At 42.1% G+C, this 23,330-nt stretch overlaps 1 protein-coding gene across 5 annotated transcripts in view; it reads right to left on the bottom strand.

Moving 5' to 3' along the window:
* Positions 1-23,330, bottom strand: part of NEDD4L (NEDD4 like E3 ubiquitin protein ligase) — a 196,630-nt gene that overhangs the window by 146,798 nt on the left and 26,502 nt on the right. For 3 of the 5 annotated variants that reach the window (XM_030005289.2, XM_030005290.2, XM_030005291.2), the window contains exon 2: positions 6,573-6,646. In XM_030005289.2, coding sequence (XP_029861149.1) covers positions 6,573-6,646 — 74 coding nt within the window. Of the gene's footprint in view, positions 1-5,155; positions 5,172-6,572; positions 6,647-14,099; positions 14,193-23,330 lie in introns of those variants that run through there. The other 2 variants (XM_030005293.2, XM_030005292.2) reach the window with 2 other exon arrangements.

The raw sequence follows: 23,330 nt of genomic DNA, 5'->3' as shown, positions 1-23,330 counted from the left end.
ATGCAGTATTTTCACTCTGCAATAGATGCCATTTTGCACTACTGAAACATTTCTCCAAAAATTACTTCTGTGAATCTAGCTAATGTAACATTTTACTGGGTAAGGTTTTTGACTAATGGCTGATGTCAAAATCCATTTTGTTAGGCCATGACAAAAAATAATTTAAGAATTTGAGTTTTGTCTATTTTTACATACAGTAAATAATCTTAAAGAAAAGAGAAATTATGGATAAAACCCCTTCTTTGTTGAGCTGTGCATTAAACAGCCACCAGAGTGAGCATTCCTACTTGCTCAGACAGCACTGGTGAAGCACTGAAGAGGCAGTTCATTATGAATCAGTTGCTTTTTAAAAATTGTTTCATTAATTTTTGAGAGCAACTCACTTCAATTAGTCTGCCTCCACTTGACAAAGGAGATATCAGTATGAGAAAGAGAACAGGCTGTTTTTAAAACCCAGTTCCAAGGTAGCACACTCGCTAAGGGGAATAGTTTCAAGGGTATAGCTGTCACCAGAATACTTCCATTAGTTAAAACAACATATACCATAACTCATATTGGACTAGAAACAGTAATAGTGGACTTAAAAGAATAGCTAAAAGGTAAACATCTGCTATCTTTGTCATCTGCAAGACCTATTCACAGTCACACGTGCTCTCCTTCCATTGCCAATCCACAGTAACAGAATACATATGAATTAAAGAATTCAGCCACATTTCAAGTAGCCTTGTTCTCAACAGGGGTACGCATATGAGTTAAAATACCACCAGAAGGCTGGAGCCTGCATGACATAGCACTAACACCACTACTGTTAAATCACTGATCTTAGACACAGGAAATGAGGACAGAAAAAAGGCCTGCATCTTGGCTGCACCTTTCAGACTGCAGGCTTTTCAGAAAAGGGCAGGTAAAAAGCAATAAACCAGAGGCAACCCATAATAAGCTATCACATCATTAGAAGTGTAACTTCCCATTAATGAAAAACATTCATAATTTTAACTGAAAAGCACTTCACCTTTTTCAACTTCCATACACCCACAATTTCCACTTACTTCATGACTTAGAAGGCAAAAGCAGCAACTAAGAAATTCCACCAGATATACCCCTTTACAGTATACACAAAATCCATTTTTTCATTCCAAAACTGGTAGTTGAATAAGAACATCCACACCATAGCATCTTATTTCACACAATCAATAATAACCAAAAGACATTTTCTTCTCGTTTATACATATGCATTCACCTTTATTACTTGTGAGTGCATTTGTGTGTGTATGCAGGAACTGTATTTATAAGGAGTGTCACCACTGTGCCAAATAACTCAATAGCCAGCCCAGTGCTATCTTCAGAAGTGTTGTATTTTACTTATATTTTTTTAAAGTGGAAAAAACCCAATCAAAAACTCAAGCCCGCACTGGACATACCTTCAGGGAAAGATACAAACTTGTCCACTGAGGCAGACCATGCTCAGCAAATAGAACAAGTCACTAGAGAAGTAATTCTACTTAGATTTCAGTAATATATAAAGATATTCAGGAGAGAAAATTTCATTTTATATTCCAAGGTTCTCTAGGCAGTGAATGCATTTGCATGCAGTGACTTGCACAGTGCAGCCGCAGCCATGATGATACTCATAGCATCATTCCTAATATGCAAACAAAATAGTAATAAATAATAATAATTGTTCAGTATGTTGCTTATTAATTACATTATAATTTGCATTATTAATTACATAGAAGGATACAAATACTAGCTGAATTCATTAAGACATTACATCTAAGAAGTTGAGGGGGAATTAAAAGGAAATAAATGTAAAATAAATTTAAAATAATAAATGTAAAATAATAAAATACATGTAAAATGTATGTCAGGTGGTAAACATATATGCCAATGCACTAGACAGTGACAAGATTGTAATGAAATTCATCACATTTAACCATCACCTCAGGGTGCTCATAGCTACTATTTCATTCCACATTCCAGTATGCTTTGTGTCACTGTAATCATAATTCTATAAATTTCTGAACTCTTATATATCATTAGTTACTATCAAAATGATTTCATAAGCCAAAAAGAACTTCAAAAAAGCAAAATCAAAAGCACTGAGTTTTCTTTATTGTTTCAGTCTTCAGAAGAAAAACACTAGTTTCTCCAGTACTTTGCACTGGTAAGAGACTTTCCTTGGATTTAATCAGGCAAGAAATGGCTTTCAGACTCTGCAACCCTACAGGCAGTGTTTCATAATGGTAAAGTTGATTAAAAACGGTAACGAAAACTCTCAGAGGTGCAAACACAATGTATGCCTTGTAGTTAAATCTTTCATAGTTAGTTAGATGGTAACTTACTATTCTGCCCCAGCCTTTAAGCCCTGCACGACCCTACCATGAAGAGGCACATCAGCTGCTGGGGCCCTTAACTTTGCAACTCTAACATGTTTTCAAATGACTTTAACTCATTCTAAAGTAACTATCTAAAATATTTAGCAGCCACTTGACCTTTCTCCCAAAAAGGACATTACAAAGATCAGGAATTTGTCCTCAACAACTTGATTTAATTTCTGAAGAGAGACAAGAAAACATGTATTTGTCCATAATCCAGAAGCGCCAGCTAGGAACAACATGCAGAAATCCTAACGTTTCATAGCATACAGGATGCCACGAGTGTGTTAAAATCCTCAGACCATGCTGTTGCATCTTTGGGTGCTGACGACTTCTTTTCTGTGACAGCAGCAAACACACAATGCAACCCCCGTAAGTCAGCCCTGTCCAAATCCACACCGGGATGAATCACGAGGCATTTTCCTCCGGTCTTGATCGTTCATTTTTCAAAGCAAGGCCTATTAACATGCACGCTTCCAAAGCTGGAGCCACTCATTGTGAGGGGCCGCCTCAGAGCTTCTCCCCTGTGCCCCCCTCCTGCCGCCCTTGCTGACACACACCCACAGCCCCAGCGGCATTTCCCGGCTGTCCCGGCACCTTCCGTGCAGGAGGGACTGCTGCCCCACAAGATGCCGCAGGGCTGGGCTGGGCTGGGCTGCTGCTCCAGCGGCTCGTCCCCTGGGCAGGGGGTGAGGGACCATCTCCCTTGCAGCCTGGCAGAGAGCGCTGGCACCCAGGGAAATCCAGCCCTGACCCCACCGCCTGCCCGGGGTGGCCGTCGTCTCCTGGCCGCCGTCTCCAGCCCATCTTTCCGCAGGGCTGGGAGGCTCCGGGAGGTCCCTCAGGTAGTCACCTCCCAAGGGCAGGAACGGGAGTTTTGGGGCAGGCGGTCTCCAACTATCGCAGGTAAGAACGGGAATGAGGGAAGCAGGAAGATTTGAGAGGAGACCAGCTGCTGTGAGAGACACCTTCCATCCCAAGTACGGAGAGGATGTTCAGGAGTGAAAGTGCAGAACTCAGCTGTTCCTTCGTCCCCCAGCCGCACCGCTGGGTGCACCAAGGGGTGTTCTGCACCCACCAAGAAGATACTCCGCACGGCCCACGTGGTTATTTCATTCTTTGCCGCATCTGCTGACCACGGTCTCGGTTACCACGCGCCGCCCAGCAGCCAGCACCCGCTGCCTTTACAGATTCAAATGATCTACTTTCACATCAGATATTATTAGCCTGTGGCTGTGTGCTAAAAGTGACACCATAACAAAAATCAACTTGGAAGAGACTTGTGATCTCATGGAAATTATTTATGGGAGAGGGAAACAATGGAGTGTCAGGGTCCACATCCACGCCAAGAGAAGAAAACACACACAGACAGGATTAGTTATCACTATTATTTAGGGATCCTGAATATACGCTACATAATAAAAAACTATGCATACAGTTCCAATGCCTGCAAATTTTCCTTATCCTCCTGCTTAGGTCAAACATTACATGTTTCTCCTCCACCACCCCAAATGAGAATTTAATCATCTACTCCATACTGAACCTAACAGAGCTGTTAATGGGATAGTTATTACACAATGCACGCTCAACAGCTATGTTAGAATGACACTATCTGTAGCAACTTAAATCACACTTAAGATTCAAGCAGCATGAAATGTTAATATCTCAGCAAGGTATGCAAGGCCCCTAAAACAAACAGAAAGATTAAATTGGCATCTTAGCCAAAAAAAGAAAACTTTCTGAAAGCTTGCCAACACAGCAATACAAGCATTTCACTGAGTTCATAATGTATGATGCCGTTAGTCTCAACTTCTACTAAAGAACTGTTTAAAACAAAGTTAAAAACATAAGTTGGGAATATGTTTTTAACTCTCCGGTTTTATGGAAATCCTACTGACCTGAGACCAATTTACTTAAATATTTAAGGGCCACATCAATAGAACTCAGTTCAAATTTCACTTAAGTTTTGATATTATGCATTTTGAAAGATAAAAGGTATTTTTACAATTTATCAATTCCTAAGCAAGTTTTAGGAGTTCTTTTGAACACGACATCTTAAATATTTACAAAAGTTCTATGAGAAGTATGGCCAAAGGAGATCCTACAATGCCGGGGATTCAGCTGTAAAGTTTCCAATGTATCCTTTAACAAGTCAAATGAACACTAAAAAGGTTCCCACTTCTTTCATATTACTTCTGTGAATTTGCCACAGCACTTCAATATTATATAAAGTTCCTCTTAATGAGCAGATTCAATATTCCAACCACTAGCTTTGTTTTTTTCAAAAGAAGTGGTAAAATTTAATGCTCTGGAAATAATGCAGAAACAAAATCCAGCCAATTAAATATATCAAATAACCCAAAAATCTGTACTTGTATGAAAAGGCCAAATTAAACAAGATCTAGAAAAAGCAAAGTTAGCACATAAATGTGGCAATTCTAGGGTTAGCATTTGCAATAGAAATCTTGTATTCCCTGTGCCTTAGTCCCATCTCTTCTCTAGAATTTGCTCCTCCTCTCTTTTATTTTGGTACTGCAGCATCTCAATGCCAACTGCAGGAGTCTATGAGGTAGATGCTAATGTTGTGAGCAAGGAGTAGTACTCCTATAGTGCGACCCAGCGACACTATTAACAGTACTACCTTGGATCTCATCAGCAAGCACTATGTGTCCAACTACATCTACATATGAGCTGCTTCTTTTGTTGCTTATGGTCAGCATCAAAAGCTGTTCTTCAAAATAGCAAATTTGGGGAAAGAAAATAAAAAAGCTTTGTCTTACCATATTCTGCACACAGCTACCAAAGGAACGTTTGTTGCAAATTTCACAAAAAAAATTAAAGTTTATTAAACTTTTAATTGGTGCTTTCATGTAGTTTCAAGCTAGATATGCAAGCTAATGAACAATTTGTAAGCATCATTAAAGAAATACAGGAAAATCCACAAGGGAGGCTCATTTACACATTAAAAATCAGTAATTTCCATAAAAGCTAAACTAACTGGATACCCCTCATTTCAAACTGATAAAAAACTTTTAAGTAGATTGGAACATTTGCAGTAAAGAATTTCTTCACACTTAGGCTTGAGATCATGAAACCTGAATCAACCGGGGGGGGGGGGGGGGGGGGGGGGGGGTGGTGGATATCAATGCTTTCCAGTTCATTTTGGCTTCAGAATCAGCTTCTCCCCCAATTGCTACCTGATTTGATTCTTTAAGTCATTGCACAGCAAGCCTAGGCTTGGAAAAAAGCTACTCCTACACCTGTGACTAATTCTTTCAAAACAAAAGACTTGAGAACATACAAAGTGACTGTATCTGTTTCTTTCCATTAAACCATTTAAAACCAGTTTTCTTGTTTGACAATTATTATTTTTGGCCAAAGACTAGTGCAAACTATGGTCTGTTTGCCTCATCTTTTGATAGACAGATGAACAGGGAAGCAGTCATATGAAGACTGCCTTATGCACTCCAGAAACCTCTCTTTTTCCTCTCAGGTCCCCAGTTTAAAACTCAAGGTGGTTCAAGGCTCAACTGGAATAAAAACCTGGACCTGCCATAGCCTAACAGAAAACCACTAGGTCAGCACAGTTCACTCTGAATTCTTTTCAACATTAGTACTTACTGCTAGCCTTCTCGTGGCATAGGCTGAACAGGAGAAAATCCTTTTATTGCCTCTCTCTCTAAAAGGCACCATCCTTAGGAACTGGAACAGTGGTACCTGGACACATCCAAGACCAAGACAATTCACAGTCTGGCTACCAAGTCAGACTTCAACGCCTGGCACCTGAGAGACTGGTACTGAAAGCCAGCAGGGAAAGTAGAGCTTCCTCAAAATAAGACAGAGGGTACTGCTGGCTTTTGGTCTTTCTTGCATTATGTGGGGCACATGGGGAGATAGCTGGGAGTCATTTTAAGTATTGCCAAATACTGCCAAAGTCTGAGCTGCTCCTCACAAGCTCGCAGAGCTAAGGCAGACGGTGAACTCGGGAATGGCTTCCTGCAGCAGGAGAGGGCACGAACAGCCACTACTGTGATTAATGGCTTTCTTGCCAACACACAGTCCATAATTTGCATTGGTTGTCTGTAATCAAGTAATAGGATCTCTCATCACGTTTATGAACAAACAACTATAAAGCATCCTTGCTCTGCTAAGTTTATTCTGTTTAAACGCATAAAATAGTCAATGCAGAACACCTACCTGGCTCCAAAGATGTCTTTTTTTGCCAGATCAATGCCAGAAACCACCTTTACCCTGAGGATACGAGACTCCTCCTGTTAATAAAAAAGAAAACAGGTTTAATGTTTATTCTGTAATTCATTTTGAAGATCAACAGTTCACAAGAGGTTAAGCTGTGAATGAACTCTCAGCCTTTAGATAGCAGGAGTCTTTCCTGCTAGGTAGGATTTTGAGAAGAAAAACCTCTGGGAAGGAGATATACACTTTATCTGCTAAAGAATAGCCCGAATCCAAATATGAAGAGCATCCAATGCCAGTCAGAGCTGTAACAAAAGCAGAGTAAGAGTAGATAACACTAATAATATCATAGTAATAATAATATAACAATAATAGTAATAAAAGTAGAAGACAATTTGCTGAACAGGGCCATTTCAAATCCTAAATGATCCATACTCCACAGAAATTCATTCTGCTTTGAGTTTAAAGCTGTCTCTTCAAACACAAGGGAAAATATTTGTAACATTTTTGTCCGATAATGCTAATACCTCTTGGTCAGAGATGTCTACGGTTTAAAAAAAAAGTGCAAGATTAAAAATAAATCCTTAAAATTACATTTTTTTAAAACTGTCTCACCACCTTGGTACATATAGAGCTCAAAAACAATTTTCAGTGACACATGGCAATTCCTGAAGATGCACATTACTAGGAGGACATCAACCTGATGCTCATTTTATCACTTCATTACGTTAAGCTACTGAGGAACATCAGTATAAATGGTATTTTTTACTGTAATTTTTTTTCACCCTGTTTGACCAGTTTATTTTTGCTACACAAAGAGGCCACTGAAATTAAATCTGGAAAGGATCCTACAGAAACAGGTTCTGCAGTCACCCCTATCAGTTATACCTTTTTCTCCTCTGATAAGCCTTCCAGAACTGCAAGATACAAGATTCAATTACAGTAATTTGAGACTCCATTCCTTGAAGCTTGTTCAGCAAACAGTAACATTTTCCTACAGGTTTATCCTGGCACGACCATACTACACCTAGTCTATTTGTTTTAGATAGCTAAAAGCAAGACGCAGATTTGTTAGCTGTCTGAGATTTTTGAGATTATCAGGAAGGTTAGAAACACCCTAGAAGCAAAGCCGTACCTGTCCGGTCTAATACCATTCCTCTAGAAGGAGTCAGAAACAGATTACTGCAGAGAAAGAAAAACAAAAGTCTCATTGAACCTGTCTGCAGGGCGAGTTCCATCCTGACACGCGTCCTGCTGTAGTAACTGTGCTGCATTAAAACAAAAGCTCGAGGATTTAAATCCTTTCTGAAAATTTGTTTGTTGGTATTCTTTCCAGCAGCACTTAACACTGTCCAAAGTAGCTTCTAATTAAGAAAACAGGATTCCTTCCCAAAAGAGCCTAAAGCTTACCAGAGAGGTGAACAAAATAGTATGCAGAAAAGAACAACTCAATGGACTTATGTTAGTGGACACTGAACTTTTTTTTTTTCATATGTTAACATTTTTCAATCTGTTCATGTCAATACATCATGCCTGGTCTTCTAGAGCAGTTTTAATAGACAAAAGGCAATGAACTTGCAAATTGTGATCCAAGAAAATTCCTTCATTAAGAGAAGATGGCATAGAGAAAAAGAAGTCAGAAATGCGGACTATTCTGACTTTACTGAAGGATAAGAAGTTGTAATACTAAGTAGAGGGGGACGGAAAGAGGGATTTCTGACAGTTACTATATTATCAATGCTACTCAGATTTCTTCCCACAAAGTCCAACATCAACTTTGCTAGAGTGGCATCTTATTTCTGCACTAAAATCATCTCTGCTTATTAACTGAATTAAAACAACATACTTAAAAAACAAACAAACAAACAAAAAAAAAACATCACAGAGCAGAAGGAAGTCCAGCTACTGGAGGATCCCTAGTTCAGGTTCTGCAAGACACAAAAGATGATGCTCCCGACTATCTAAATAGATACTCAAAACCATAAAGTATGACCAGTTCAAGTAGACCAGAAGATATGACCCTCTTCCCTCCTTGCATGCAGGCCCTCAGCCTCTGCTAAATATTCCATTTTACCAAGCAGAAACAGTGCTTTTGCAAATGTTTGTTCAATTTTTCGTATGCATAAAATATATGTATTATTTGAAAAAAAAAATTTAAAACCACCTCAAATAGTAACAACCTCAGCTTTTTTCCTTCAGTCAGTAAGATACTTACTTTGATAACATCTATTGTATACAAGGAGCAAGGTGAATTTTGGATGATGGAAAATCCTTCTGCAGAACATGACACTTTATATATAGTACTCTGAACCATAGGAGTAGCTGTTTGGACAGCTTGTCTTTAAAATAATTCCCTTGTAATGCACCAAACTTTTCTTATCTGTATCATTTTGTCTGAAAGCATTCACAAAAGCAGCATAACAACACAGGTGCATTCATGTACACACATATGCATAAAAAGCATAATAAAAAAATATTCCAGGTCATGTGACTACACAAAACCTCAAATTATATAGATGCAGGGTTCCCAAAAGAAGCTTGCTCAAGCATCGCCATGGGCAGCAGTGGGAACCAGCAGCAGCTCCCAGCTTCCCAGGCTGTGCACTGGCTGACACCTCAGATTTGATCTCCCCTTCCTTAGCTGGGAATGCTGCCAGGGGGGGAAACAGCAAGACTGAAGAGCAGAAAAAAAAAAAAAAGCGTTTCATATTCTTATGCTTGCTCCTTGTGTCCCAATTTCTTCAGTTATCTCCAAGTGTGCTGTGTCTAGGTAAAGAAAAGAGTTAAATTTTCACAGCAATAGAGAGGTAATCTCACCTCATTGTCCACCAAAAAAACCAGATAAAGGATTGCTTGGCTAGGCACAGGAGAGACTTGAAACAGAGCATCAATTACCTGACACAGGTTTCCACCCACCCTTCTCTGAAAAGACCGTACAAGTAAAGAAAATTAGGATTTCGGTTGTTTTTTCTTGTAAACCCAGGGCACAACAACAGAGAGTAGCCAAGACAAGATCACTAAACGTGGAAAAATTCTGAGTGAGAAGACCCAGGATCCAAACCCCAAATGAAGTGCTCGATCCCTTCGCAGCTTTGAGCCTGAGCTAATCTTTAGTTAAGCAGCACTTGCGCTTATTGAGATTAAGGACATGTTTACACATACATTTCTTTCAGTGGAAAGTGCCAACTTAAACAGCTCTCCCCTCCATTTTATTCCATTCCCACCAAGTTTTTTCTGAACCTAGGTCAACAGCTTAAGCCAGTGGAGCCCACAAATGACATGCCAACAAAACTGAAGATAAGGGGAGGAAGAAACAGACAGCCAGAGATGAAGGGTAGATGGAGGCAGCTGCTTAAAAGCCAGCACTGCTATACAGAGATATATGTGGCACCAAAACGAGAAATTCGAGGCTTCAGTCTACAACACTCATTAATATTCAGCTGAGCTTAGAAAACACTGACTTGCTTTTTATTTTTACTCCAAATACCTACATTTCCAGGATGGGGAAGTCCTTACGTACAAGCATGGAGAACATCTTCACTGAGTTTTTCTGTCACCTGGACACACCCTCCAGATTAAATAATATTAAAAAAAAAAAAAAAGCCAAAGACTTAACTATCACTCCAGAATTAGCTAACTATAAACCAAGACTACTTGCCAGTAAAGCTAACACCTCTTGTAAGCCTTGGGCTCACTGCTCATGCTCTGCACTGGGTGATTGATGCCTCTGGAAAGTGTAAAACCCAAGTCAGTCATCCAGCACAGTCAAGTCCAGTGCCACCTATAAGTACCTATGTGTACGCTCACCAGCACCCTATCTGATATATCCCGCAAAGACTGAGCTGACTGTATTTAGTAGGCAGGAAAACCCCAGACACAAGTAGAGAGTGGGATAAGGAAACAAATTTGGAGGATTAAGGAGAAGTGATATGTTGCGGAGCTATGGTTCTTGTTGGGATCCCATGCATGGGAGACAGGGTCTGCAGCGAGGCTGAAGGATACATGGAGGGACATACAGTTGGAGTCCCGATTTGTAAAATGAGTAAACGAACAAGACCACGTAGAGCAGGTTAATAAGGCTGATCAGAGAAGAGACATTGAGAAGCACAGCTCTGTGGGGACTTGAATCAGGGAACTAGACATACAAACCACAGAAGCAAAGCTCCGTAGTGAGGGATACACACGCACACTTTTACACTCGCTCAGTGCGCTGACCGGAGCCTGACAAAACCGGCCATCAGAAGTGCGAAAGGAGGGCCTCCTTCAACACCACCACAGCTGAACCACCATACATACTCTTCCTCAAGCATCAGATACAAAGTGGAAAGGGATGCTGGATAGGTCCCTGACCAGAGCAAGATGATTTTTTTTTTTTGTTGGACTTAAAGGCACTCGCTTAATTAGCCTGTGCATGTCTTAAAAATGAAACAGATGCCACAAGACAACCGTAATGATGAGTTCTTTACAGATAAATAGCTTTAGGTACCACATGAACTGACATGCTGCTGAGCAGAAAGACAACCTTAAACCGTCTAGACAACAACCTGATACACACAAATCCAGTAAAGCACAATTTATTGGCAGTTAAATATCTTGACTGAAAGACTTCCATAAGTAATCAAACATCTAACTGATTCTCATAGAGCAGTTTTCCCAACACAAACAAACTTGAATTTTCTGGCAACTGTATCTAACATCCCTTTAAGTCAGTAAAAAGTGAAAAGAGGCAATCACTTACCACCCACCAAGGTGGTCAGGCTCAGAGACACAATCTTGGGATACTCCCTCCCTCCCTGTGCACCCAAGAAGCTGGCACCTACCCTCACTTGCTCAACACCCCACCCCATCTTTCCACTAGCAGCCAAATTTTCCTTCTTGCAATATCACAGGGATCAAGAGGCAGGAACATGCAAGTAGGATACGATAAAGGGAAGACAAGGTTAGGAAAGCTGAGACCATCTGACAGAAACACTGTTCTTACCAAAGGACTTCAGCTATTTAGAAGCCAGTTGCTGCTCGAGTTGCCATTCCTAGCACACTCTAAGGAAAAGGCAGCAGTCCACAAGAGCGCTCTAGAAACAGTTCATGGTCTGCAGTCCCCACTGGCCCACCCTAACCTACCCAAAATGAGTTAATACTTGGTGTTCCAAGGTCACTACTCAACGCTGCATGTTTTCACAGCTTCGCTTCAGGTCAACAGGAAGCAACCACTACACTGGTTGCACGGTCATAGCATTTCCAACAGCATCTGCACTAAAATGCAAAAGGGAATATGGGAATATTTGAAATCAACAAGATCTGTTTTCCTCTCCCCACTTCCCCTGTACCATGGATGGGAGCTTTTGACCTGGATTCCTTCCTCTTCATTTTATATTTAGTAATCACAGAGAACTGGTGTTTAGATGATTTAAATGCTATGACACTGACGGCAGTTAATAGCAGCAACTTATCTGCTGCATCCATCTTTAAATCACTTTTTGTAATGTTGTCAAGTGGATATATAAAAGACACTCTTCTGGTTCTACTCAGAGCTGAAAATATCTATCAAAGAGAAATACTCATCTGGTGGTAAGATTAAACTGTATCCACCTTCTCTGCAATTCCTGCATGTCTGAAACAACCAGTATTAGCCACTGACAAATGGCAAACTAGACGAGATGGACATTTACCTCCACAATTTCTGTATTCCACTGAACGCCATTCATTTTGAAAAGCATATATTCTAAGCTTCTTTTTGAAATGCACCGTTTGAAAAAGAAGTTAAGCTCACCCCACAGAGGAATTTTTCTAACATTTTAAAACCTTGCCTGTAGCACAGTAAGCCTGGAAGGGTCTCCTTAAAATGCCAGGTGCTGCCACTCCCTAGTCCTTTCAAGACCTGCAGTTGAGCAACATAGCAGCTCCTGCTTCCAGAGGACGGGGCATGCTCCTCCGCAGCACTGACACCAGCTCCAGCACGGCCTGAGATCAGACGCCGAAAATGCATTCCTCCCTCGATGGGTTTTTTCAACTACAATGCAGAACATGTCTCTGAATTTAAAACTATGTTGTTCAGAGTACTCTGATTAAAAACTTTTGCAACGCTGCTGCTAGAAATCCAAAGCTGTACGTGCACATCAGGATGGCCATTGTTGGCTGGCTGTTAGCAGTTAAGCAGTAAAATGCTAACATTTATGAAGTCTCACTTGTCAAAGTTATTTATATCTATATTCTTTCTGATCTCACCCCTCTAACCTTAGCCTACCTCACCCACTGCAGCAGGGGTGCCATAAAGCACTTGGTTAGGCATTAACGTCGAGTTCCACCGCTAATCACATTCATACTTACTTCTGCTTTGTCCAATGATTAACATGAAGTTTATGTATTCTTGCCTCCCTGAAAAATGTCAGAGGTTACATAGTTTTCTTCTTTGCTGAAGGATAACCTTTATACAGATTCTGTTTTCTCATCTGTAATTCACGATGCCATTTTAGAAGACTTAGCTGATTTAGGTGGAACCAAGCTACGAAACCGAAAGCAAATCATGCAGCAAAAAACAGATTTCACCAACAATGAACAAAGCCTGTTTCACCTCAGAAAACAGATAAGGGAATACAGATGCATTTACAGATTTAGGAGACTTCTGTACATATATTTATGTGTACAATTCACACTTTTTAGTTCATTTTTAAATGAACACCACATTCACTTTCTCCAGGTGCTCTGAAAAGCAAAGTCATTTCTAACACCTATTAAACCATTCACATAAAGAAAACTTTTTAATAAGTCCTCCTGCCCTTGGATTAATAAAATACCCTGGAGCTGGGAAGTTTAGGGAAGAGTTATGGCAACAACAGGGAAAGAACGTGGGCAAAACAGCACCCCAAGCGGTGTGCTTCTTCCCCACTGGCGAGGATGTAACACCACCCCTCAGCTTTGCCCCTCCAAAGAATAATCTAGGAGAGGTAGCTTAGTCCACACCAGCTAAACCAAAATAGATGTGCTGTAAAAACCAACCTGAACATGTTTTGGAATACACATCTGTATGTTCTAAATACACGTAAAAAGAAAGCCACAGCAATCCACAGTCCGGTAGAAGAAGGAAAGATGTAGACGTCAACTTCCCATAGGACAGAAAATCCCATGATACATTTAGAGTATGCATTAAGAGAACAGCACTGAAATAACAATCAATACGGGTATAAAATTAGAAGCTTGGCTTTTTTAAATGAACAGACAAGTGCGAAAGGCACAACGTTTGGATCAATGCAAACCAATATTTGGACAGATGCCATGCAGACCAGAGAAGATTAAACATTTAACACGTTCTTCCACAACTACCTCATAAAAGGTATATAAGCCCACCTGTAAGTCAAATCCCTCAAAGATGGACAAATCTCCTTTCGTACTTTCCGAGTCGCACAAAACCCCAGCCAGCCTTCATAACACCTGCGTCGGGGACACCAGCACCAGGCTGTCACCCGAGCAGCTGGAGCGCACGCCCAGACATCACACCATGGTCTTCACACCGGCACCGAAAGCCGAACTTACCAAGCACTGCCCGGCCGCTTCGGCACAAGACCCCCACGTCAACAGCAGGCCGCGTCTCCGGGAGCGCGCCGCGAGGCACCGCCGCCGCCGCTCAGAGGGGCCCTGGCAGCCTCAGCCGGCCAACGCGGAAGTTTTGCTGACGGAGGCAATAAATGTCCATCACCAAGGCGACAAGGTGAAAGGACAGCACTCTAGGATTTCACCTGAAGAAAGCTGAACCGCGGCGGGGGAGTGTTGGTTTGGTTTTGTTTTGGGGTTTTTTTTTCCTCTCTCTGTGTAGAGACATTTTTGATTTCAAACCAAGATAGGCGTCAGTGAGGTAAATTTCCACTGACTGGAAGGAGAGAAACCAGATCACACTGGAAAGTTACCTGCACGCAGAGACTGTGAATCCAGTTGCATCCACTGAGCACCTCATCTCTACTTCTATTATACCTGAAAGTTTGCAAAATGTAACAAAGTAGAAAAGACAACAAATCTTTAACTCAATGTTTTGGTCGCAAAACACATCAGAATGGAAAAGACAGCAAATCTTTAACCCAATGTTTTCACTGTTGGCACTTTTGTTATCCTGAATGAAAAGATACACACGGAGCCCCTGGTGTGCTGGACGTAATAAAAACATACAGTCACCCAAACAAAATGCTCTTTAATTCTCCCCATTATTGTGAGAAATCAGCTGGGATTTGCAGTTTCAAAACGAAACAGAATATTTGTCATCTACTTAAAAAAAGGGCAAAAGTGTTTTCTACAGCAAGCCTAACAACGTTAAGCTATTCCTACATCTTTTAGCAACTGAAAACACAGAAGACAAGTTAGGCTGCAGAAGAGTCATGCTGATTCTTACTTTGATTTGTTGGTGGATTAAACCAACCCACGCTACGGCTGAATGAAAAAACCCGTACCCTGGGAAGCTATTCCACATCAACATCTTACGCAGAATATTACCAAGTCAGATTATCCTCTGTTCTGACATACAGCCACCTACCTAGCATCAAACAACACGAGGGCAACCCAAGAGGGAGAACCGGAGCAGGATGCCCTATCCGGCAGCCTGCCACCATCACCCCCGGGGAGAAGCCAGCTGCCCACTGTGACGGTCTGACAAATTATAGTCAATGTCTCAAACATTCGTTAAAGAACTTTGGTGGAGAAAATGGCCTCTGTAAAAATGCTGGAGTTTTGTGAACAGGACAATGTGGCCGGAGGAGAGGGCCCCCCGGAGGGTGGGACCGCACATCTCCAAAGCCGCAATTCCTTATCTTAAGTGACCAGGAGAAGGAGCACAGCATATGCGCCTGGAGGAGGAGGCCCCACGGAGGATGGGACTGTGCTTCTATCTTAAGCGGTCATGCCAGCAGAAAAAGAGAGGGAACTCTGTGATGAACCCCCCCCAAAGCTCTCCGACCGATTCCAGAGAACCCCGGGAATGGGACTGCGCATGTCGAGACCATCGACTAACATGCTATAAAAGAAAGGAGAACGAGTTCTCAGTGCGCGCCCTCCGGAACTGGATCTCTACGCTGGCTGGACCAACGCTGGACCCAGGACTGGTGAAACCCTTTCCTTCTCTCTCTCTTTCTTTCTCTCTCTCCCTCTTTTCCTTCTCTCTTTTCCACAGTTCCTACACCTCATCCTTTTAAACATAAACCGTTGACCAAGTCTGAGACTAGGAGTGGATCTAGCCACCCCGGGCTCCTCTCTGAGAAGGAGTCCAGAAAGCAAGGGGGTCTGCTCTGAACCTCGTGACTCAACGGGAGGGCTCTCCTTCTGACACAGTTTCATGTTCCTTTTTCCATTTCATTTTTCTATACTTCCCTTCTCTTCTCAAACAGCGGCTTAACGACATGTTGCAAGGTTCATATTGATAAGTTCACTTGTACTTGGGCAAGGTTATCTAGGTTGAATAAATGTTGATTGTTGTTTGAACTCCCCTGGTGTCGTTTCACCTTAATTCTGACAAAGGAAATCCACGAACCTGAGTCGCTCCAACTTTGGGACGCGACACCCGCGCACCGAGCAAGCCAAGGAAAACTCACGCTCCTGCGCTGCCAAGGCTCGGGAAGCAAGAGAGGCCGCCTGGCCCGAGCCACTCCTGCCTTGGCAGCGCTCGGGTGAGGCGAGATCAAGTGCTCGCCCCTCTCCTGCCGCTGCCCAACCCCTCCGACCTCTGCTCAAGAACACCCCTGGCCCTGCCAGCCGGCAGCCGCAGGCTCCTGGCCAGCAAACCCCAGCCACCGAACACCACGGCCCAGAAACGCTCTGCTTTCAAATCAAAACCTCTGCAGACTTTTAAAGGAAAAACAACAAAACACAAAAGCAACCACAGTTTGGAAGAAAGGCCATGAGCCAAGCAAAGCAGTCAGTCAACGTATGTAATACCGCTACCCTCATTATCTCCCAACAGCACTGGCAGTTGGAGCAAGAAGCAGCTAGTTTTCTTTCTGGAGACACAGGGAGAGGCATCCGAAGTGAACAGCTCAACCTCTGGGGACATCATAGTGATTTTCTGAAGGCCATAGCAACAGTACGGGATAAATCTCAGTATAATTCTTGCAATATCTTAATAATCTTGAAATTTGTCAGTGACAATTTTGCAAACAGTCTTTGACAAAATCTCAGTTCTGCAATGAAAACAAAAACATGCACTAAGGGTATGAACCACATCTCCATTCTCTGCGAAGTTCAGCACAGGAAAAGAAACTTAGAATAAAGGTCACTAGGTTACAACCACCTACTTATCTGGCTCAAGCAGGGAAATTAGAACTTCGTTTCAGGCAGCTTCACCACAAGCAACCTTGGAACCCAGCTCAGATCTTCCTCCCTTCAAGTGTTGATCACATTCCCCGTCACGAAGTCCAAGACTAAAACAAATTGTGCCTTTTATTCCCTGCAGAATTCTCAACCCTCACTGCATGATGCAACATATTTAAAAAAAAACAAAAAAACCCCACTGTTTTGTCTAAAGCAGATCTCAAAATCAGAGCAACTAAACCTAGGAGCTTTTGGAGGAAAGAATGCCATGAAATTTGGATCACACAGACCCTCCTGGCTACACAAAGTCAGCCAGCTCACAGAGCACTAGCACTCCTGGTCCTCCGGAGCACGTCTCCAGGCTGAGGTGAGGACTTCCCACACAGCACGGCAGCAAAACCCCAGAGAAACCCAAGTTCTGAGGAAACCAGAACTCTGCTGCTGAGCAAAACCCGACTTCTGATCTTCACGTGACGATGCCCCGAGTTGAGCGGGACCAGCTCTTTTTAACGCTAGAACAACCATGTATTCATCAGCTCCGTGTGCTGGAGCTGGAGGAGAAGGTGGCAGCAGCTTTGGGAGCATGCTCTTTCTGCGGGTGAGTCTGAAGGGCTGGCAGAAAAGATGAGATGTTTAAGTTCACAGGATGGTCATGTGAAGCCAAGTTCCTCAAGTGTAGCCACAGGCCATGTCAGGCTACGTTTAAAAGGCTCTGATTATCCCACAATGCTAGAAAATTTACTGAATTATGTTTTACTGAATATTTTACCAATGCACACCAGAACCATCACATCAACAGATTAAGCAAACACCAGTAAGCATTAAAAGAACTGCAGAGTTTGGAGAACTGTGGGAATCCTAATCTCATACAACAGAAAAATATTAAATGTTTTAGAATAATGATTCAAGTCCCACTTCTAGGACTTCGGACCTCTAGGAAGAGGCACCATATTCATGTTTTCCTTGGCTTGACACAGCTGGGGAGAAAAACCACTAGGCAAAATTTCAGGAACGCACAAGTTTGTCTTAGAGGGACAGTACCACAATGTTGCTCTTGCACATGGACAAAACAGCACACAAAACTGAAGTGAGCAAGTTAAAAACACACACATCAGGAGTAGCATATGGAGATCAAAGGTACGCACACATGAGTGACGAGGTTAGGAACTAGGACTCAAAACTGCCAGTTCAATGTTGAAAGCACACTATTAAGAAACAGGCTCAAATCACAGCACTGACCTAATGAAAATCTGCTTACAAGATTTTTTTTACTGCATGTTATAAAAATAAAAGTGTTCCAGGTGAATCGCAATCTATTTTTATAAAAATCAGTTGAACTCCATGCAGCTAAATATACCTGAGCAATTTTAGCAAGCATGTTGAACCAGGTCAGCTGTGGTCTTTAGAAATACCTAAGAGTATGCAAGAGAACTTTAAATTAACGGACTTGCTGTACTGCACAAGACTTCATTCTCCTTATTTAACATTTAGACCTATTATATATCACTCACTAAAGGAATTCATCTAACCAACACGTTGCTTTCTGCACAACTTAATTCATTAAACTCTCCAGCAGTGTGCACAGATGTCTTCTAGATCCAGCTGTGCCAGTAAAGAAAAAAATTCTTAACCAACAGCTTTCTTCACGGTTATTAACACTGCCAGAGATAACCATCTCCCCCCTCCAGCTGACAGCAGAGACCATAACAACCAAAATAAAGTCAGGTTAGTTTCATTAAACTCACTCCCTTGGACAGCTTCAAGCTCATGAGCACTCAGCGCGGTGGCCGGGGAGAAGACATGATCTCTACTAAACGGGCTGCGACGACTCACAGTTTTCCTTCACTGGCTCCTGTTCTGGGCTCAGACTTGGTGGCTACTTGGATTTCCATCTTCCTGGCTCTTCCATCCAGATAGGCAGACACTGGTCTAAATACCTGCTCTTGTCATTCATACTACATGAAGGACTGCCCTGGAGAAGCTTGCAATAGCAACAAGTTTGCCATAAAAAGCACAACAATCGATCACTTGTATCTGCTTAATTTAGCACCATTTTGTGGCAAGTATCTCAAAGGAAAGAAAAAACAGCATAGTATGAGACAGGAGGGTATGTTTCCTGAATCATCTGCATACATCGTACATTTATGGTACAGGAAATTCTCTTTCTGAAGGAAGCCTCAATCTGCTTTTCTCTGGAAAAGCCAAGAGAAGTATTTAATCTTTGGTAGTAGCAAAGAAACAGAAAAAGCATTTGTTACGTGTTGCTATTAAAAATATGAACAAAGCTTTCACTAGGAATTACTGGTGCATTTGCAGAAGTCTGTGACCTGAAAGTGACTCTTCTATATGGACTTAAGTTTTAAAAGGAAAAAAAAAAACAAACCAAAACATCCAACCCTCATCTTGCACCAAAGATCAACACCAAGATCATCTGCATCCAAACTGAAAATTACTGCAAGTTTAAACAGAAAATTCATACAAGAAACTCTGACAGTAACTTCTTTTCCTTCCCTTAGGGGATACAGAAACTCAGCTGATTCATTAAAACCTCAAGCTTTTATTAAAAAAAAAAAAAAAAAAAAAAAAGTAAAAATCTAACTTTCTGGCATGCAAAAATAGCCCTTCAAGTATGAACTACCATAAAATAAAGGAATGATGTTTTTACATGTAGGATGATTACATTACACTGGCCCTGACACTCGTAAAAGCTGTGCCAACCAGAGAGTGAAACAAGGCCAGCTGGTTTAATTTCAGATATTCATTATCCTCGGGTCAATGTCCGGACAGATCTATTACTTTCCAGCACACAGAAGAGAGCAGTAATTCAAAACTTATTAGTCAAAAGAGAAACACAAAAATCCAATTCCCCAGTGAATGTCTAACAATTTTGCCCAATACAAAAGAATGGTCTAAATTCCCTATTAAGAGCCTGCAGTAAGAAGACACAGAAGGACACAATGGACTTGTTTTCAAAGCATCTTTTCCAGCATGACAATTAGGTTTTTACCTTGCACTAAGTCAACCTAAATTTTTATTATTTTTTTTAAAACACTTAACATCTTGACATGCTGTTTTTTCATATGATGAAATCCACCAGGCCCTTAAAATTCAAACCTTTTTAAAGTGAAAAATTATGAATTACACTTAACACAATCTTAACTTTTCCTATGCAAAATGCCACACGAATCCAGGTGTAACTCTGTATTTTAGACTACCAGTTTTCATAAAAATCCACTGATTTAACAGAAAGCCACCATGAGTAAGCAGTACATACAACCTCAAAGAGAATCACAGAAGAGATGAGGTTGGATTGCCCTCTGGAGATGATCTCATCCAACCCCACTGGTCAAAGCCAGGGCAGCTAGAGCAGGTTGTCCAGGACCATGCCCAGTCAGTTCTGCACATCTCCAAGGACGGAGACTCCACCATCTCTGCTGGCAATGCTCTCCCTCACCCAGCCCAGGAGGCCATCAGCTGCCTTTGCTGCAAGGGCGCATTGCTGCCTTGTACTCAATGTGTTGTCCACCAGGACCCAAAGGACCTTCTCCACAGAGCTGCCTTCCAGCTGGTCAGGCCCCATCTTCTCCTGGAGCACAGGGTTATTCCTGGCCAGGTGCAAGACACGCATTTCAATTTGCTGAACTTCATGAGATTCCTGCTAGCTCGTTTCTCCAGCTTGTCCAGGTCCCTCTGAATAGCAGCACAACCCTCTGGCATATCAACCTCTCCCCCCAGTTTGTATCACCTCCACCTCAAAGTTTGCTGACAAACAGCAAATTAAACTGGGGCACAAAGGGGAAGGCAGTGTTTTCAAATTTAAATAACAATACTACTACAAATGACAAGTTAGAGATGACTTGGAAACAGATAAAAACAGAATTCCCAGAAAACCAGTTTCAAAACAGTTGTGGTTAGGAATCAAGACAGGTAGGAGAACAGGTTTAAAACAACTGTGGTTAAGAATCAGGCAGGTAGGAAAACATTAAGCTCAGGTTTTATTTGTAGGCAATGACACGTGCAAGGCTCCAAGGAGATATATGTTGGCTTGCTGGACAAAGGGCAACTTACATTTGCATGTGGTCGAAAGCTGTTCTGAAAAAGGACAGCTCTTGCTACTGCTAGGAATGCTTACCCAGTTAGCTGTAGTTGTGCTTTGTTATGTCTCGTGGTTTGCAAAAGCTTTCAGCATCACCCAGAATGGCACCAGGTCCAAAGTACTTCCTAGTAACTCTGTTGTTAATTGTTCAAACTGAATTTGAATATTCACAATATCATCACATCACTACTACTGCTACTGTTCGGAGAATCAAAACCACACTGAAGTTCACCAGATTGGTGAACACGGCAAGATTTATTGCAAACCATTGAGGGAAAACCATGCAGTAAGAGTAAGGCCTGTTAAAGCCTTCACAAGTACCACTACATTTATGTGCAGGGAAAAAAAAAAAAAAAAAAACACACAACACAACAACAAAACAAACCTCTTAGCATGATTCTTTTGTAATTAGATACTATACATTGGAATGACTGTCTGGGGATGCACTACAACAATAGAAACTCCTGCTGCATCTTAGGACTATTTAAAATAAGGACAGCTAGAGAGAGGGTTCATAACACTCAGCTCACAGAGCCAGGGGGATGCCCTGAGTAGCACTGCATGATAATAATCCTAAGATTAACCAGAACAAGTGTGATTTCGATACTGTTGTTTCAATTCCTACTTCCAGGTTAGGGCAGGCACACGTTCACCCGCTAACCGTCCGATGGCAGGCGATAAGTCTTTAAGTTACAACGCCTGTGTCTGTCCCTGCAGACTGAGCAGCACCAGAAAACGTTCCCAGGCAGCGGGGCATTGCCATCTGACCCGTTACCCTGCGGGAGCAGTCCCTGCCGCAAGGCTGGCTCCAGCAACAAGCACACTCCCAAACAACGTCTGAGCGTGGTTCAGGAGGCAGCACGGGACAGGGACCGTGCCCAACACGGTCTGCGTGCGGCCAGGTCCTTGGACGGCAGGGACTTGAACGGCACGCATACAGACTCTTCTGTGCCAACAGGCCCCAGTGTAACAGCACAGTCTTGAATCCGCTAGCAGACACACGGACAATGACTGCTACTTGCAATCATGTATGTACGCAACAATAATCAGTTTTAAGAGGTGGGAGTTTCCTATGCATGTAGGAATAAATCATTATATACACAAAAATCCAAGGAATTACACACACTTCTATATTTACACAAGGGTATCTTGTTTTCCATGACCAAAATTTTAATTATTTTTGGTATTTGACCAGACTTAAGACTTGTGCAATTTGTTTGCAAGATAAACATGACAACAACAAAATAACAGTTCAGAAATTGGAATGTTATTTTACCAGTCAAAAGAAGATCATTGATGTGCTTATGAAATGTGTTACAATCTTGTTAGACACTTCATGCGGGTTCTGGTTTGGTTTGTAGCGTTTGTGGGTTTGGGTTTTCTTTAAAATCACTGGGTCTGAAGATCATGATCCTGTATTTCAACAGCTCATAAGGAAAGGCTTATATATAGTTTTTCACAGTGGAATGGGAGGATGAGAAGAGCATCTCTAAAAGATGTTCTTCCCTCACAGAGGAAATAAAGCCACTTTCTGATGATCACTTGTTCCTTTTCTGGAAAAGAAGGAAGATGTTCAGTAGAATAAAACTTGCACTCGCCTACATTTCTGTAAAGGCAATATAACCCTGATACAACCAATGTGCACACACTCCACCTGCCAGATTCAGTGGCAATATTAAGTTTGATTGATGATATTCTGAAATACTTGCAGGAGAGCTTTGACACAGAACTTGAGCTCTACCTACAGCTCAAGACCCAGCCCATGCCTGCTGAAGTAGACCAAAACATTACTGGAAGGATACCGAGCAGCGCTGCTGTATTTCTGTGGCGCTCATTGAAGAGAGACCTTGTTGGGACAAGGTGCTCGCTTTCCCCTCAGCACTGCCAAGCAGAGCAGCGTGTGAGTTCGCCGGTGGTGGCTAAGCACACACACGCAAGCGAGGCAAGGCACACAGAAGAGGGGAGCAGGTACCTCCATCCGCTCGGTGCTGAGCGGAACGGCACCGGCTTCCTCATTTCAGCTGCTCATCCTAACCAGCAATTAACACCACTAACCTAATGGAGAAGCCCTGTCCTCAGCTGCACGTGTGACATCATGCAGGCTCGGGCACTTGCATCACACACGGGCTTATGCCAAGCAACCTTTGGACACAGCAGAATTTAAAAAGGCAGGCAGATGTGTGGCGGCATATCAGCTGGTGAGAAGTGTGCGTTTCCTGGCAGAAAGAGATTAAATGCCTGCCTTTAGACCAGGGTATGAGAGCATTTCCTCAGAAACTCATCTGTGAGTAATAACCAGTGCTGGAGATCCAGACATTTCATGAAAAGTGGGTCTGAAGCTCTGATTAATGTATTTCAAATATCTTCCTTAAGAGCCTCTG

Source organism: Aquila chrysaetos, chromosome Z, assembly GCF_900496995.4.
Source record: "Aquila chrysaetos chrysaetos chromosome Z, bAquChr1.4, whole genome shotgun sequence".
In the NCBI taxonomy this organism is placed as follows: domain Eukaryota; kingdom Metazoa; phylum Chordata; class Aves; order Accipitriformes; family Accipitridae; genus Aquila; species Aquila chrysaetos.
The sequence above is the reverse complement of the archived record's forward strand: the minus strand, read 5'-3'. Positions and strand labels throughout refer to the sequence as shown.